General features: G+C 35.5%; 1 protein-coding gene across 2 annotated transcripts; it reads left to right on the top strand.

Annotated features, from left to right (window-relative positions):
* Window positions 1-2605: 2605 nt before the first annotated feature.
* LOC146140682 (BTB/POZ domain-containing protein 7-like) lies at window positions 2606-16595 on the top strand. Of its 2 annotated transcripts, none has more exons than XM_083391826.1 (16): window positions 2606-2766; window positions 2848-2977; window positions 6966-7154; window positions 8484-8717; window positions 8798-8898; window positions 9656-9781; window positions 10267-10351; window positions 10918-11040; window positions 11790-11934; window positions 12618-12751; window positions 12838-12988; window positions 13648-13832; window positions 14010-14189; window positions 14480-14729; window positions 14923-15106; window positions 15451-16595. In XM_083391826.1, the coding sequence occupies exons 1-16, from the start codon at window positions 2663-2665 to the stop codon at window positions 16358-16360; spliced, it is 3231 nt and encodes a 1076-aa protein (XP_083247952.1). In that variant the 5' UTR covers window positions 2606-2662; the 3' UTR covers window positions 16361-16595. The 2 variants fall into 2 exon arrangements, with proteins under 2 accessions (XP_083247952.1, XP_083247951.1); XM_083391825.1 differs by having other exon boundaries at window positions 8484-8729.
* The last annotated feature ends 385 nt before the right edge of the window (window positions 16596-16980 follow it).

Below are 16980 nucleotides of genomic sequence, written 5' to 3'. Positions count from 1 at the left end.
CAGCTAAAATGGCCGCTGTATTTTATGCTTCAATGACATGTTTAGTGAAGCAAATTACATCATTCATTTTAATACCACATACACAGGACACCAACGTAACAACCTTACGTTATGATGTCAGAATGTAAGAAATGTCTGTTTGTTGCAGGGTTGCCAGCGCTATTTTTTTACACCTAGATTTAGGTTTTTGCGCTGGTCTAGAATCTTACCTCATTTAAAAAAAGTTACTGTAGAGTACCAAACTACATCGATGTTTAGTACGAGCTTTTTACAACTGTGATATACAATTCAAAAAAATGTTGTCATTTGGTTTTGGTATTTACATATACCTTAATATCAAATATTCTAATTGTTCTAAATGTACAAAGCTATTGTAAAACAATTAACTGGAACTTAGATTTTCCGGTGCTTGTCTGTTTTTTCGATATAAGAGTGTTTACTGAAAAGATGTAACCAATATAAGGATTGTGTAGAAATTTCGGCGCTGGTCTAGAATCCTACCACATTATTAAAACAACACGCAATATTTGAGTTAGGGTGTCGATTAGTGTTTGGGTAAGGGTGGGTCAGGTATTAATATATTCATTATTTAATAATAATACTTGACCCACCCTAACCCAAACGCTAACCCCGCACCCTAACCCAAATAATTTGCATTGTGGTAGGATTCTAGACCAGCGCCGAAATTTCAATTTATTTTAACTTTAACGAAACGAGTTGTCAAAGTTAAATGGCAAGGAAGGTATCTAATAATAAATATAATACTCGACCCACCAAAGCGCTAACTCTCACCCAACCTAAATATTGTTAGCAATATAACCTCCAGTCGAAACTGTGGAATAATTTAAGACCAGCGCCATAATAATACTTCTAAACAATTTGCGTTGAACAATTAGTTGTGTGATAGGATTGTAGGCTAGCGCCTTATTGCTTAGCCTACCCAAACGCTAACCCGCACCCTAACAGAAATATTATTGTTCGTTGTGGTAGGATTCTAGACCAGCGCCGGAAAATCCCATGTTTTTGATAAATGTTTTACAATAGTATTAAATGTATTTAGAAGAAGTAGAATATTAGATATTAAGGGAAATAAAAAAAAACAAGTGACAACCTTTTATTTTAATTGTATATCACAGTTGTAAAAAGCTGGTACTAAACATATAGATGTAGTCCTTAGCAGTACACATTCGAAGGTGCACTACGGCAAAATATGCACCTTAGAGCACATTAATAGTATATTTTGGAACAGCCTATTTGCCCGGCAACCGGTTACCGAACTTTGAAGTACTATAATCGTCCCATTTGTCATATATGTAACAATGAGCCGGTCTCGTTTGGTAAATGGGTATAGAATTAGTTTGCAACTAACAAGTACCTCCTTGTTGTATGCCTTAGCTTACAGCGATTTGAGTGAGTAAATTCAATTTTTGAGTGAATAAGTTTATGGTCATTTGTGTGTCTTTATGAAATGGGGCACTAACACATTTGGTCCATAAATTTGTGGGAATACGTAAGTTTTGTTTGACATCTACGGATTTAACCAAAAATTGCTTTTTCTTTCTGGAAACATTGGCACTATTTCAATTTAAATAGCCACTCTACATGAGCATGTTAAAAAGCTAGCCATAGTGAATGAATACACATGACCTACAAATGGCTAAAACTAAGTAGAGTTTAATCCATGCTAATCTTGAACTCTAAGGCACTATTTGTTTCATTTTGTTGAGATATGTAATTCATTTGTAGCAGTAAATTTGTTGTCGATACAATTGGCGATTTTAACATTTTTGATCTCACCCATAGCAGAGTGTAACAGTTTAACAACCTTTAAATATGATTTAAACGTCACATCGCAAATCATAGTGTTTCATGCGCAATTAAAATCATGTGACTATAGACATTGGTTAGTCAACAAGGTGAAATGTTGCAATTTTTGCACATCCAGTACAATTTTACAGAGTGTCATGAACCTAATAATAAACGTTTTAAGCGTCTACAATATACAAAATGTATTTTTTTTCTGGGGTGTGTTTCAACCCCACACACAGCCCCCTACTTGTATAGGTTTGGTGATTGTGTGACACCCCCCTTTTAGAATGTCATGCTACTTGCCTGGTTAAATAGACTAGTTGACCAAGGTAATTCGGGCGTAAAATAAGTGCTGCATTCAGGACTTCCCTGCTTTAAAGCGGGCCATGGATATTCTGAATAAATAAAGTTTCCAAAAAGAAAACATTTTGGCATTGAAGTAATTAAATTCAAAGGCAAATAATAAGGCACACAAAAATTTACACTGGTTATCCTAAAAAACTCCAATACAACCTGACTGTAAGAGCCGCATAAAACTGGTTAAAGAGTCGCACTTACCCCTGGTCTACAGGGTTTGTAGACCGGGTTAGCCCCTTCTGTGCAAATATATTAAGAAACTGAAGGCTAAAATATTAATTTAGGACATTTTAGTTCATGGTGACTAATCCTTTTTTTGTTTATCTGAATATTCTCTGTTGGAATAACTATTACTGGATAAAATTATGAAATTAGTATGGAAGATTGTTTATACTATAAATTATTTTGATCTAAATTAATATGACTGTTACAGTGAGAGTTGTGTTTAGTTGCTAAATCAATATTCCTACTTCGGAAATGACTAATCAAAATAAAGATGATGGGAAAACAACAGAAGAAATTTCAAGCTGCAAGCAGAAAGTCTAGATCAGGATTAACAACTTTAAGGAAAAAGTTGAACATTCCCAACATCTACAAAAGGTGTTTCAATTGTTCACTTTTAAGTGAAAACTAAAACTACTTATAAATTATTTATTAAAACTTGTTTTTTGTCATTTTTAGGTTGGCATCAAAATTGTCAATTCATGGCAGACATATTCGGTTTCTTACCTCTAATTGGAATATTAAAGACTTGCAATCTCTGATATCTCAATACCAGCTGAGCTCCACTTTAAAAGAGTTGTATAATGCAGTAAGTTGTCCTAAAATCAAACGCAATAATTTATGAACATAAACTATTTAAAAATCCTTCAACAAACTAACTTCAAAAGATTTATTAGGGTACTCCCAAGTTGACTCTAAGGATATTTAAATCTATAAAAAAACAGCGTTTTTTAGCATTTTGTAAGTGGCACTTTATACTGGCTTAATGAGAGGCCTAACTTTGTATATATACATGTTTTTGAGATTCATAGTTAATAGAATAAAGGTATCAATAAGGGAGCCGATCCGCTAGAAATTAGTGCACTTCTAAGCAAAAAGGTCTGCAACAATTCGGGCATCCAAGGGCAGAAAACTCTGACTTTTAGACCTTGAGGTGGTAAACTCCTGCCCTAGATAAAATGAAAATATTTGCTGCAAATTCACAAAAGATTAACTAAGAATGTGAGACAGAATTAATAACACTTGACCAACCTGAACCCAAACGCAAACCCAAACCCTGGCCCAAATAATGTGCGTTGATTTAATAATTATTTAAACGCTAGGAAAAAAGCCCAAACTCTGGTGGGCATAGATAATTTCTCGCCCAGGGTATATAGAATTGTTCCGTCACGAATTGGTGTAATGGGACCTAGAGCATTTTTTTTTTTAATTTAAAAAATTTGTTTTTTTACTTAAATTTTTTTGGCACCAATTTATTTGGTTTTCTGGCTGATTCTTCGGCCGACATAGTCGCCAAGTCGCCAGCATTTTGCCATACTGCCCCTTTTTCAGTAAACACTATACAGTGATCCCAAACTAAAACCAGGATTGCTGCGATGGCACACCAAACTGCACCTAACATTGAAAACACTTTTGGTGCTTATTGCTGCCACCATCTAATCACCGCCTATTATCGTTGTTTCATTTAGCAGTTCACCATATAACCTGCGTAATTTCAAACATGCCTGATAACCAAAATATATTTTATTGGTAAAACTAACAGACTTCTCAACAACATTATATAAACAGGCGTTTAAACTACAGAAATGTGCATTTTAAAAGCGCTCTTCATCACAGATCGCTGTATTGAATGTTTTTATTAGTCTCAATCTTTAAAAAGAGCGCTCAACCGTCGCAGTTGTAACAAGGAGAGTCATTGCACTCTTCAAACAATTGGCGAAATCAAACTACAAATATAATCAAATTTGTTTAATTAGCATCGATAATTGTGCTGACAAGTGACAATGAAGTGCAAGTTTGTGATTGATACGTCTCAGGCTTTTTGGCATCGCAATTCTATAGCGTTTCCCGCGCAATTAAAATTATGTGACTTGAATGCGTCAACGAGTTGTTGCGTTTTTCTAGTGTCAAACAGACAACTTTAAACAGCTGTAAGCTTTTATTAATTGCTGTTTTTAGCATCTAGACCAGGGTTTTTCAACCGTGGCCCTCGCCCCCCCCCCCCTGGGGGGCCACGCAGCGGTCATTGCATAACACTCTGGCAAGATATTGCGAAAACTAAAGTGTCACTATTTTCAAAATTTACCAGTTAACTTAATTTTTGGTGTTTTTAGTATGACTGTAAACCTTTCTTGTAACGTTTTGTAACCCATTTGTCTGACACGTGTCTGACTCGTCAGTTGTGATGTTTAATTTAGAATATTCAATATTGGATCATTTTTATTCGCTTTATCGTGGAAAGTTACACCTAATTGATTGTTCACGGGTGGCAAGCTTGGTTAAAGGCGTGTAACAATTACTGTTCATTTTCATACGTAGCCCCGCAGTGCGGCGTCAGCGTTTTTGTCCATCGGCCAGTTAATTCTTGCCGATACCCTTCTCCTATAATCATTAAGTGTCCGGCAAATGCTGTTGGGCGAGCAACTAGTGTGTAATGCCAGGTGCAACGATTTGCAAGTTCAAGAAACATTCCATCGTTAAACGCATAAAATACGCTACAGGGTTATTCAAATATTGAAGGTCATTTTTAGGCCAACATTCAGCGTTTCATGCACAACTTATTTGTAGAGTAGGATAAGAGTAACGTATTAATAGAACGAAAAGTTGAGAAATCATCTCGACACATGTAGTTACATCGCTTGGCTCGGTACAAAATAGAGCCGAATATAAAAAATACCTTGGCGGCGTCGAAGAACAAGATTTGTAATGACTAACTAAGTTAGTTTAAATTAAAATGCTTATTTGTACAAGTTTTAAAATCAAGTACATTTAATCTTTGATTAATGGCTGTATTTGTCTTACGTGAAGAAGTAAAACAAGTAAATATGTTAAACACAAAGCTTTTTTAAGCAGGGGGGCCACGAGGGTCTAGAGCAGACCTGGGCAACATACGGCCTGTGAGCCGGATCCGGCCCGCCAGCCAATTTAATCCGGCCCGCGGCTTAATTTTCTAAATATATACATAAGCCAAGCAAAAACAAGGGGGAATTTCTACATGTTTGGCTGTATCGTTAACACTATTTCTAGGGACGGATCCAAACTCTATATTTGAAGCCTGTATTGAAGACTAAAATAATTTTTTTTAATGTAGGTCCTATTATACTATTATATGAAACATATGTTTTTTACTTTCATATTAAGCTTAGCTCATTGATTCCACAAGCCTTTTCAGTAGAAAACGCAATAAGACCTACAAAGCAACAATATCTAAATCAGATAATTAATCTATAAATAGGCTACCATAGTAGACCTATTGAGACCACCGAAATAACGCCATATTCGCAGTAATAGCCATGACAGAATAAGATCTAAAATGGTCTAAATAAGACCTAAACACAAAATAAGTCCAAAATTAATCGGAACAAAACTTAAATGGACAAAATAAGGTTTTTAGTCTTAAAGGCTGGAGTCCTTTTGAAGATATGCAACTATATAAAACCTACATAATAAAAAAAATGCAGGCAATTTAAGAGAAATACCGGTACACCTACAAAAATTCGCGCTCGCTACGCTCGCAAGGTGCACTGCCCTGTTTGCATATGTCTCTAGGTGCGCCCCAAGTAAAAAAAGGTTAAGAAACATTTGCGCACAACTCCTAACATAATAACAAGTTGGTTAGCTTATTTATTTTTTTAGCGTCGTAGTATGACGTCATAGTTACGTGTATTTGAGATCCTCTTTTTTGACCCGGCCCGTGACAACATTTTAAGTTTCTCATGTGACCTGCGGTTAAAAATAATTGCCTACCCCTGGTTTAGAGGCCTTCAAAGAGGGCCACGAAGCATAAAAGGTTGAGAACCACTGATCTATACAAAACATAAAAATTTTCGGGCTCCGTCCATACCCGCTAGAGTTGTTCATACCACACCCAGAATCCCCTTAGGTGATTTGGGTTGCTGATCATGTCACATCCCCCTTTGAAACTGTCATGCTACGCTCCTGACCTCATTGGATATTGGACCAAGGTTGACCTTGAATAATCTTATTGTATATTTTGTCCAAGACCAGGATGTATAACCTTTGTATCAATATACTATATCACAAGAAAAACCATATTATCGTTGATGTAATGCTGTTTTTACAGCAAAACCACGTTAAGGGAATTGAAAAGTCTACTATATATACAACCAATTTCATTCATTGGTTGCTTGCCAGAAATTAATTCAACCATGGCCGAGTTTAAGGTGCTTGGGGTGTTTTCGATGTCACAATTTCAGAAATACCCGCCTCCCAAATAAACTGTTACTTCGCAGTTGTTAGGAACATTTACAGTTATATAATAAAGAGCGTTGTTAGTTCAAAAAAACATATTTTCTTGATATGGTATTATTTATCCTCTTTAAAACAAAGCTAAACATACAAATGCGGTAACAGCAACCTAAAAAATATTTTGTAAATCACAACTTAAGTTTAAAAATAGGAAATTTGTTTGTTTTTTAGGAAAAGCTTTATCATATTTTCATAGTAAAATATTGACAAAAATATCAGCCGCTATAGTGTTAGAAGTAGAATATTGGCCAATATTATCATTAAACTGATATATCAGTCTATCTCTAGTTCAAACATTTTTATTGCAGGCTTCATTGGCTCGACCCTTGGTCAGCTTTGCATCCCAGGATCTTTTATGTTTGTGCAAAAGCGAGTTTCTTTGTGACCTTCAAATTATCCACTGCCAAACTGACAACACACTGCAATGTGCTGTGAAAGTACATAGTCTGTTGTTCAGCAAGCGAACTGGCATCATTATTCCTTGGAGCGCTTCAAAGGTTGGTAAAAGTGAGATTCATAATAGAAATTTGTTTTATCTTGTATATATTTCCATGATTACTAACTGGAGCATAGGCACAGAATGTGGCTGTGTGTCAAAAGCCCTGGAATAAGTTTCACTCTCAACTAGTGTGCAAATTGCACTTTTGAGAAATTCTGTTCTAGATACGCCACCAGTTGTCGCTCAGTTTAGGTTCATTAACAGTGCGCAATACTTACCTGAATTGCAATGTTGGGAAAATACCATTTGCAAAAGTATCAAGCGTCTACAAATAAACTAAAAGAAGCTTTTGTGATAAAATATAGGTCAAGCCTGAAATATACAAAATTGTCGACCCCGTTTCTACATTTCAACACCATACAACACTCTGCTTCTGTGAGTTTTCAGACACCTACTACATAAAACAAATTCGTGTCTATCATACACAATATTTAATTAAAAAATGCGACTCTGCTTTTAGTGTTATAGGTACTAAATCTCTGTGCTAACTGGTATCTCCATAAATGTTTGTCAGGTTCGCCACAAGAAAAACTTATTAAAAAAATTCAATATTAAAAGCCCCTTTTTCTTTATCTTTCAGCTTATCTCATTGAGCATACAGTACTTAAAAATGCAACAGTGAGGCCTATTTGATAAAAACTTTAGGAAAAATATTTTAAGAAGAAATACTGGTGTACCAAAAAAAAGAGACTAAACTTTTTTATGACATGTAGTTGTTATGAAAATAAAACTAAATTCCAAAAAGAAATAGGTTTGTTCAAATTTTGATTTGACATTTCATTTTCATATTCTTCACAAAAAATTTGCTTATATCAACACATTCTCTAAATTATTTTTAGAAAAAAAAATAACCACCTTATGTCTTAAATTTACACATAATCCACGAAAAAAGATAAAAACTGAAAGTTTGTTACTTGACTACCAACCATGCTACAAGTACTCTTTGAAAGGATATTTCGAGGTCACTACTTGTAGAGTACACTGTTTTTATAATTTGAAAAAATAATTAATATAACTGAAAAAAGGCTGAATGAAGTTTTCACTCCTCGGTCAAACTATCCTAACTTTGAAAAAACATTCTTGAAACAAAAAGAGAATGCAAATAAAAAAATAAGCGGGTTTATTATAAACAAGCACATTAGTATTTCCTCAGACACTCTACCTGAATATAAGCAGGGATTGGTAACCCTTGTTTTAAGGATGGCTAAGCACCCCAGCTTTCGACTAAGGGGGCTCCGGGCACCCTAAGCAGCCCAAACTCATGTGTCAATTACTACAGATCAACAGTATAAATATGTCCTTAAATTTAAAAAGTGTTTTTTTGTAGGTAAACAATGCCTGTGAGGACAAAACCAGGACAAAAATACCTTTATCTGCTACAACCTTGAAGGTTCCTTCAACTAGTACTTCCATTGAATTTGACAAATCATCCAAAACTTTGTATGTTAAAAGCAATGAATCTTCACCAAACCACTTTTTGAAAGACTGGCTGGCACATATCTACGGCAAGAAATGTCAAATTGATGACAAAGATGCGGATGTTACAGATTTATTCAACATTGTAAGGAAGAAGGTTATTTTTATAACTTATTGTGCTATCTTGTTTACTATTATTTCAATATATTTAATTTGAATATGTAGAATGACTTGACAAACAATCAAAGAAAAACATTACAAGGAGATAAAAATCCCAACACAATGGCATCTGATGACTTGCCCAAAAAACAGCTGTCTCTGCAATGGTAAGCTGAAAGGATGCCTGTACTTGGAAATACCACAAGTTCTAACATGTCTTTACATGACCCATCATAGTAATTGTGTAAATAGTGGTCGCCTACACCTTTTAACCTTGACCAGGGCTTTCCTAAACTTTGGCCAAGCAGCAACTATTTTTGGCTTGTGTATAATTGAGTAGGGCTCAGTCAATTTCATACTAGAAGAAGTGGGTGGAACAAAAATTTGATTTTTGTTGGAATTGTATAACATTATTCCATTTAGATTGTAATGTCCTATAAATAGCTTTTCTATTTTTTTGTAATAGACTGTCCTACCAAAAGCATCTATTGTATCTGGAGCAAAAATTTTTGAAGGCATAGGCCTCACAACCAAGTTTTTGAATCATTGCATTAAATAGGAATATTTGATACTTGCGATTTTAAATGTATTCAGATACCTGGGATACCTGATTCAGGGCAATAATCAATTGAATGATCATTTTTATACAAAAAGTTATTGACAAAGGCATATGGCAATAGACCTACACATATTTGAAAATAGTGCATTTTCCCCTAAACCACACAGTTTTTTAAAAGTTAAGTTTTTTTCAACTGTCCTACGGATAAACTTATCCATTTTTTCAAAGTATTGTTTTTAATTCATCAACTTATTTTGCCTGTGTAAAACAGTCAACCTCCCTTTTTGTTATCACGTAAATAATACTGATTTTGATACTAAAGCCATGTCTGATTTTGATACTAAAGCTTTTTTATTTAATGTTAGCAAAAAAGAGAAGTTGGGAACTTTTCAAGAAAATTTCTGCACCAGCATGAAGGATTTGTGGCTCTCTGCAAATGCAACTGGAGATGTAAAATTAATTTCTTCCGCTAATTTGCCACATCATTCCATGTAAGGAAAGATTAACAAATAATTTATCTATACGTTGCTTTAGAGTTATATACTTTCTCATCATAAACAAAGTAGGTTTCAGAATAAAATAGATATTTTTAAAATCTTTTTAAAAAATGGTAAAGTTTTAAATTTTATAGTGTATCTAAGTATGTCATAACTAACCTAATTTTTTTAGAGTGTTTTAAATAGAATTTAGCACTATTGTTTTGCTTTAACTAACATAAATGCTTCATTTTTAACATAAAAAGAACTGATAATATTATAATGTATTAGCTTGGTGTGTATTAAGTGTGGTCAAGTTATGGTATTTATTTGTTTAAGTGTGAAGCAATCTATATTTTACTTTCTAAGTGTGACAAAGGCTCATAATACCTGGGTATTCTACTTTGAACATCCTTAGTTGTGCCCAAACATCAAATCTATACTCAGTTGCATTACTCTAATGTGAGTAAATTTACTAATAGTTCAAACATTATATTAAGGTTGCAGCAGCCAGAGATAATTTGTCATGGTTTTGTTCTCGCTTCCCGCTCAACATTTTTCAATTCTGCTCTCATCAAGTACAGGGTATGATTGAAATAAAAACTTAGCTATTTAAAATAGATTAGAGCAGTATAGAAAACATAAACATTTTTTTCTCATTTATCCGGCATTGGGTTATATGATTGAGTGATCAAGGAGTTTATAATGTAAGAGTGAACCCATAGTAGAAGTTAGTAAAACTTCAAAAACCCACAAATTTAATAAAATTTTTAATGCTAAAAATTTCAATATTTCAAATACATGGTTTGGGTTTGCATTGGTGCCTATGTAATATTTTAGTTATTTAAATCTTGTAATTTTGACAAATAAATATCTGTTTTATTGTTACTCATGCTGAAAAATTTAGCTCTGTGAACATTAATTTCTTACTTGAATAAATCATTTCATTTTTATTTTTTATTTTTAAGAAGAGTGCTGCAACAATTTATTTTCAGTCATCAAGCATACCCTTTTTTAGACTATTAAATTTGGAATAGGCTTTACAAGAAAATGCTATTTTTATGTAATTTATTGTATTTGTTCTCTCTGTTCAATTTTACTAATTTTATTGGATTTACTGCGATTAAAAATGAATTTTCATATTGACACAGCAACAACTAGAATCCACCAACTATGCCGATTCACCTCGCACTGTTGTGACAATGGGATTGGACTGGAAGGTTTTCTCCCCACGTTATTTTCGTGTTGTTATTTATGCCATGTATACTGATGAGGTGATTATTTTTTTGCTTTAAAATTTAGAATAAATAATAATTTTTGCAAATGTTTTGTTTCCCTAAAATATAAGTTACTTGAAATAAATATTTAACGTTAGATGTATTTACAGGTTTAATGTAGTAACTAGTAAGGTATAGTTTTGTGACTTATTCACCTATGTTTTTTTTTACATCAACTCACTCAAATCCCATCTAAATACTCATTTTTCCTATCTTACCTAAGTTGTTTCTAGATAGAAAAAGGTTGATTATCTCCTGGAATAGTTAAGTATTCTGGCGAAATCATTATACCAAACAGGATTTAAAAGTTTTGAAATTAAGGAGTTTGACAGTTTTAAAATAATGGCAAACTTAAAGAACATGTTGACTTGGTTCTGATGCTGGGAGTAAACAATATTATAATGCCAACCTAAACGGTAATTTTTTCGGAAAAAGATGTATTCATACGTATATTTCCTACAAATTTGGAATAGTTTCCAACAGCAAAGTCATGTTGTGTGCTGCACTTCAAATATCTATTGCAAAATTATAAATGAAATCTTGTTGTTGTTTTTGGCGACAATTGTGCTATCCTTATCCTCACATCCCAGTTTAGCAAACAATAAAAGTGCAAAATGCATACGAGGCAAACACAAAACATGAGAAAAAGTAATATAATTTATTTAAAAATATTGTCAATTCAATGGTTCCATGAGACATTTGCGAACCAGAATGTGGATTCTCATTCTTTTGTTATTACTTTTTAGGTAAACTTGCAGCACATATTTAAAGAGATCCCTCCACCTATTGGACCTGAGGAAACACTCATGGAATTTTTATCAAACGATTTAAAAGATCTCACAGAGCTTCTAAATATTGGACAGTTTCTCGGTTTTACCCTACTCATACAACGTAAAAGGATTATTACTTTTTTTGTTATTTTAACCCATACACATGTGATGTATACTAGGGTAGTGGTTCTTAACCGGTGGTCCGCGATAATTTTAGTCTATCCGCTAAAAAGTTTTTTTTTTTTTTAGTGGTTTGAAACTATGGTTTTTATTAACTTTAATCCATTAAAATGTTAAATGCTAAAGTGTTTGCGCTTTGCGCATTTTTAACTTGCTGTTTTAGTATTTTAACCGCTTTATTGGTGGGTCTGTTAAACACAATTTGTCTGGTATTGTAGGGGCTGTTAATGCTATCTAGCAATAAGTTAGTTTATGAATGACTTTTTCCTAGTTGGGTTGTTAACATAGGGCCACATAGTCTTTAAATCTTTAAAAGTCTTGAAAACCGTATGATTTTCTAAAAGTTTTTGAATTTATTTTATGACCAGCTTAAAAACAATTACTATTTTTGTTAAATTGTTTTGACCATGGCCTGTATACTGTTTTGTTTCGAATTACGTCAAGCGATCTGATTTTATGTTTTTAATAACCTACACATCTTCTTCGAAAAGTCTTTCAATGTCAAAAAAATTGTTTGGCAACCCTGCAACAGCAAATTTAAATTGATGTATTTGCTTTTGTTTGTTTTGTGTTTAGTTACTATTAAGTTCATACTATTAATGTAAGTTTTTTTTCCCATATAAGGATGCGAAAATCTAATCAAGCAGAAGATAAATTGTTTAAATGCTGTTGAAATGCTTCATTGGTCATCACAGCCTCATGGATCAGTTTGGTTATATCGGCAAATTATTTGCTTTATTCAAGAAAACTTTCTACAGGTACTGATCGTTTTAAAAATGCACATACATTCAAAATGTATATAAGCGATGTATAAAGTTGTTTTGATCTTGTATTTGTTTTCTAGTTAAGCTCGTCGGATACCTTAATGTCATTGACATGTGACGAGATGTGTGAGATAATTCAGTCGGACTTCGTCAACTCTCCAGAACTCGACATTCTTCGATGTGTTCTAAAGTGGGGCGAGTACGAGTTGTTGCGAAAGATCGATCGACGAGGTTAGAAAATTTTGGGAACACACAATAAGACCTAAGAGCAACAATACCTAAAGCAGAAAATCTCTAAAACCGTAGTATTAGGACCACCGACATAATACAGCCAAATACGCAGTAATATCCAGTACAACATAAGATCAAAATCGTCTAAATAAGACCTAAATCTGTCGAAATAAGGTCTAAATTCATCGGAATAAGTCCTAAATTCGACGGAAGAAGGCCTAAATGAACAAAATAACACCCAAACCTGTCGGTAGAGGGTATGGGACGATCGGGTGCCATCGGGGGCCATCGGTCTGGCATCAGCCGTTTTGATGACTACGTTTGAACGCCCTAGTAGCTGTTTTGGCACCGGATTTTTGGTCCTGTTTGGGGCTATTGGTGGGTACTGGCTGAGGTTAGAAAATGGGTTAGTCTTGAAATTATTTGGGGAGTCAGTGATGTACTTAGGGGTGGGGTTTGAGGTTAGTTTAAGTGTTGTTTAGGTCTGATTCTGACCTTTTAGCTCTTATTCCGATTGTGTTTTATTCTGACGTTGGTGTTGGTTCTTATCTCGGTCTTATGGCTGGAGTCCAAATTGTTTGATTTCCTTTTTTAAATTTTAATCCTTAAATCGCAATTTGTCGCCGTCCAAAGTCTAACTGTAATTCAACCTCTTGCAGAACCCAACCTTGTACGAAGCCACGTGACGCTGGGTAATGTTGCTCGAAATCTGCGATCTCCCTCGTCTCTCTCGGCCAGACGCCGTGACGTAATTTTTGCCAACCACTCCGAGGAGCTACACAACTGCACTGCGCCTTTGTTGCGTCACGTCCGTTTACGTCACATTCTTCCGGCCAACCACGACGTACAATATAATTTTTTTATATATCGAATAGATTAAACCCAACCTATCTGAGATAACTACGACATCGTTTATGTTGATTTACGAAACAATTATTTTGATCAAAATTATTTTTTTATTCACATGGTAAAACCGAACGTTGCTTGTTATCGTGAAATTCAAAATTAATTCACTATTTAGGTTGTCAGCAACGCGATTAAGCGTGGTGTGATCAGTTGTCCTCCTGAGCATTTGCTTGAGTGGAATCATCCCACTGCTGTCGCCTCACAGCGAGATAATACTTTCTTTTGGATCCGCGAGAAAGCCGGATTCGGATTCACACAGCCAAGACTCTTCCATCCGCATTTTGAAGAAGCCAAGGTGAAAAAAAAATAACAACTCACAAAAAAATGAAAACTGAATATGTAAAAAAGAAGATATCTTCTCGCCCTAATACACGTTAATGGCGACAATGACTTCAAATGGTAGCAATATACTTAAGACTTTTTTGTCTGAGTCAAAATCAGTCATTTATAAGTTCTAGTTAATAACTTGAACTTATTTAGTTAATAACTAGAACTTATAAATGACTGATTTTGACTCAGACAAGAAAGTCCAAAGTATATGGCTCATGAAACGAATGTTTAACTTTTCGGTGATTGACTTTTCAGGCAATATTGGAGGAGCGTCTATCTAACGATCCAACAAACCAAGCAAACCCTGCTGCACGCAACAGCAGTCAGCGTTTAGTTTCCGTATCCACGTCCACCCCAGTCCCGGACACCCTTTACATGGTGAACAAGGTCAGGGGAGCCTCTCACAGTGGCTCTTGTGACGGTTGTGAATTACCTTCGGGAATATCCGTGAAGCCGCTTTCCATTTCAACCAGCAAACTTAAATATATTCGACATTCTTACCCAGGTGAGTGCCCTTCGATTCCAAGTAGGATTTCCGTTCAGGCTTAGATCGTGATATTTGGTGAATTCAGTTGTGAATTATTACATATTTTTTTCGCAATGTTTTTTCCTTAGATTTACAAATTAACTTGTTATGTATTATATTTTTCAATAAAATATCTTACTAAAAATATCACATAGCTAACCTGTCGTTTTAGTGCCGCCCCCTAGCGTTGCGAGTCGGTTGTTCGCCCGTCAGCGCTTCTTACGTCAAACTGATTGGATCAACAATGTGATCGATATGTGCAATTCATTGTCGGCGCCAGGACTACACACTCACTGTCGACACGACAAAGCTTCTTCGTCCAACTTAGATTGCGAAATTCCATCCGGAACTTTATGGTATGAGTTGTTTTGTGACCCTTTTCATTTTCCTCTTTTAGCGACCCTTAAGGTTTGACAGTAGTAAAACGAACATTTCTCTTACGTGCATCAGCATTTGTCATTGGTGTACAATTTAGTTGAATATTGCCACATCAAACAGGGTGGCGACATGTAGTTAGAGAAGCTCCGCTTTGTAGCGGATAATTTTTTTAAATATATTGTTTGACCAAACACAGTTTGCAGTACTTGTGCTGTGTGTGTTTTACAGACATCGCGTTAAGCAGCGCCGTATCACGTTCACGTTTTTATTACCTGCAGAAGCCTGATTTTAAATATTTAACGTTTTGTTTTTATTATTATAGCCATGTGTGTCTCGTTGAGCATTTGGTTGGCCTCCTGGTGGTCCGTGAGCAAGGTTTACCGGACATCGCAGCTGAGCTGCTTCGCCGACAGCATCTTTACTACGACCCTGTCGTCGCCAGCGAATCGTCGCCACTCGTTGCTCTACAAAAATCGAGCGAGCATCGTGCCGCAGTGACAAGCTCTGCAAATTCACCGCCGAAACGACTTAAAAAGCTATTTCAGAAAAAGACGATGCCTCGCAAGTCGTTTGCGGTGCCAGACAACTTGGATTTGACGCGGACTTGGGAGCAGAACTACACCGCGCTCAGCAGCAGCAGTGAGCAATCGCTGAGTGATAGCAGCAGCGTCGAATGGCCTTTTCCGTATAGTGCGGTGGACATGGAGAGCCGTGATAAACCCGGCAGTTCGTTCTGGGGCAGCGACTCGTCTCTATCTTCTGCACACAAGATCTGTGTGCCTGACGTTGCGGCTTCAGCTTGCTCCACGTTTCCCGACGTCAAACCTCAGACAAAAGCTTTGTCAAGTTGCAACCCGTCAGTACGCCAGTCACGCGAAGTGTACGATCCTGCGACCAAAATTTCGCAACTTGAAGCTATTCCACGTCGTTCGCTTGCTCCATCATATTCACATTACCTGAGTTTGAATCGTACTCGCAGCAGCGGGCAATCTCCGAGAACATCTTGCTCACTCACTGCTTCCTTAAACTCTCGCAGGCCCGGCTTAAACAATCCAATCCCGCAGTTAGTGTTGGATGGTACTTTGCCAAAAAACAATTTTAATAAACCCGACCTTTTTAAAACTCCAGCTGACACGCAACAAACATTGCAAGAGCCTTCGAGTGATCTTGTCACACCTGGCTTTGAGAACGGTTGCGTGCAACTAAGTAGCAGTAAAGAAACCTGCTTATAAAGTTATGTATGATGTATTGTGAAGTTTCTCTATGCAATTTTTGGTGTGGCGTGTTATATTTACGCTTCATGTGCGGTGAAGTTTGCTTCACTATAAGACGATGATTAGATCTCGACGCGTTTCGCCTGGTTGTCTTCGTTACTTCATACCTCATTCTCACGTTCATAATTTAGTAACAACAAACGGCAAATGTTTTGTGTTTTAACAAATCTTATTCTTAAGTTCTATAACAATAACTCGCAGAAGTTATATTGACTGCTACTGTTTTGTTTTGCACATAGTTTTAATAAATTACTGTTTTTAAACGAAGTTACGTGAATTTGCGAAAAGTGAAAAATGACATTGATAATCTCGTGAAAGAAGGAAGAAAAGTATTGAAAGAGCGTTAATGTATGTTGCCGAAAACTAAAAATAATTTTGTATAGAAGAACTTACATTTAGTATATACTATGCCTGGTAGCAACAGTATATTTTTAGTATAGGCTAATCCCAAATCTTCTCAATGACATCGGTCTAATTAAAGTGATTCTTCTCGTCTTCTGAACGGTAACGTCAAAATCATTTCCTTTTGTTTACGTAACTACTTTTAATTTGGTTCAGCGGACCTCCGGGAACCCTTG

The sequence above is a fragment of the Ascidiella aspersa genome, chromosome 6, assembly GCF_963924565.1.
Source record: "Ascidiella aspersa chromosome 6, kaAscAspe10.2, whole genome shotgun sequence".
Taxonomy (NCBI): domain Eukaryota; kingdom Metazoa; phylum Chordata; class Ascidiacea; order Phlebobranchia; family Ascidiidae; genus Ascidiella; species Ascidiella aspersa.
This window is presented reverse-complemented; position numbering and strand designations above follow the sequence as displayed.

Coding starts and splice junctions, on each gene's coding strand:
- LOC146140682 (XM_083391825.1), top strand. CDS start 2,663: ATGATGGGAAAACAACAGAAGAAATTTCAAGCTGCAAGCAGAAAGTCT. Junction 7,155..8,483: donor TTCCTTGGAGCGCTTCAAAG/GTTGGTAAAAGT, acceptor GTTTTTTTGTAG/GTAAACAATGCCTGTGAGGA. Junction 8,899..9,655: donor AAACAGCTGTCTCTGCAATG/GTAAGCTGAAAG, acceptor ATTTAATGTTAG/CAAAAAAGAGAAGTTGGGAA.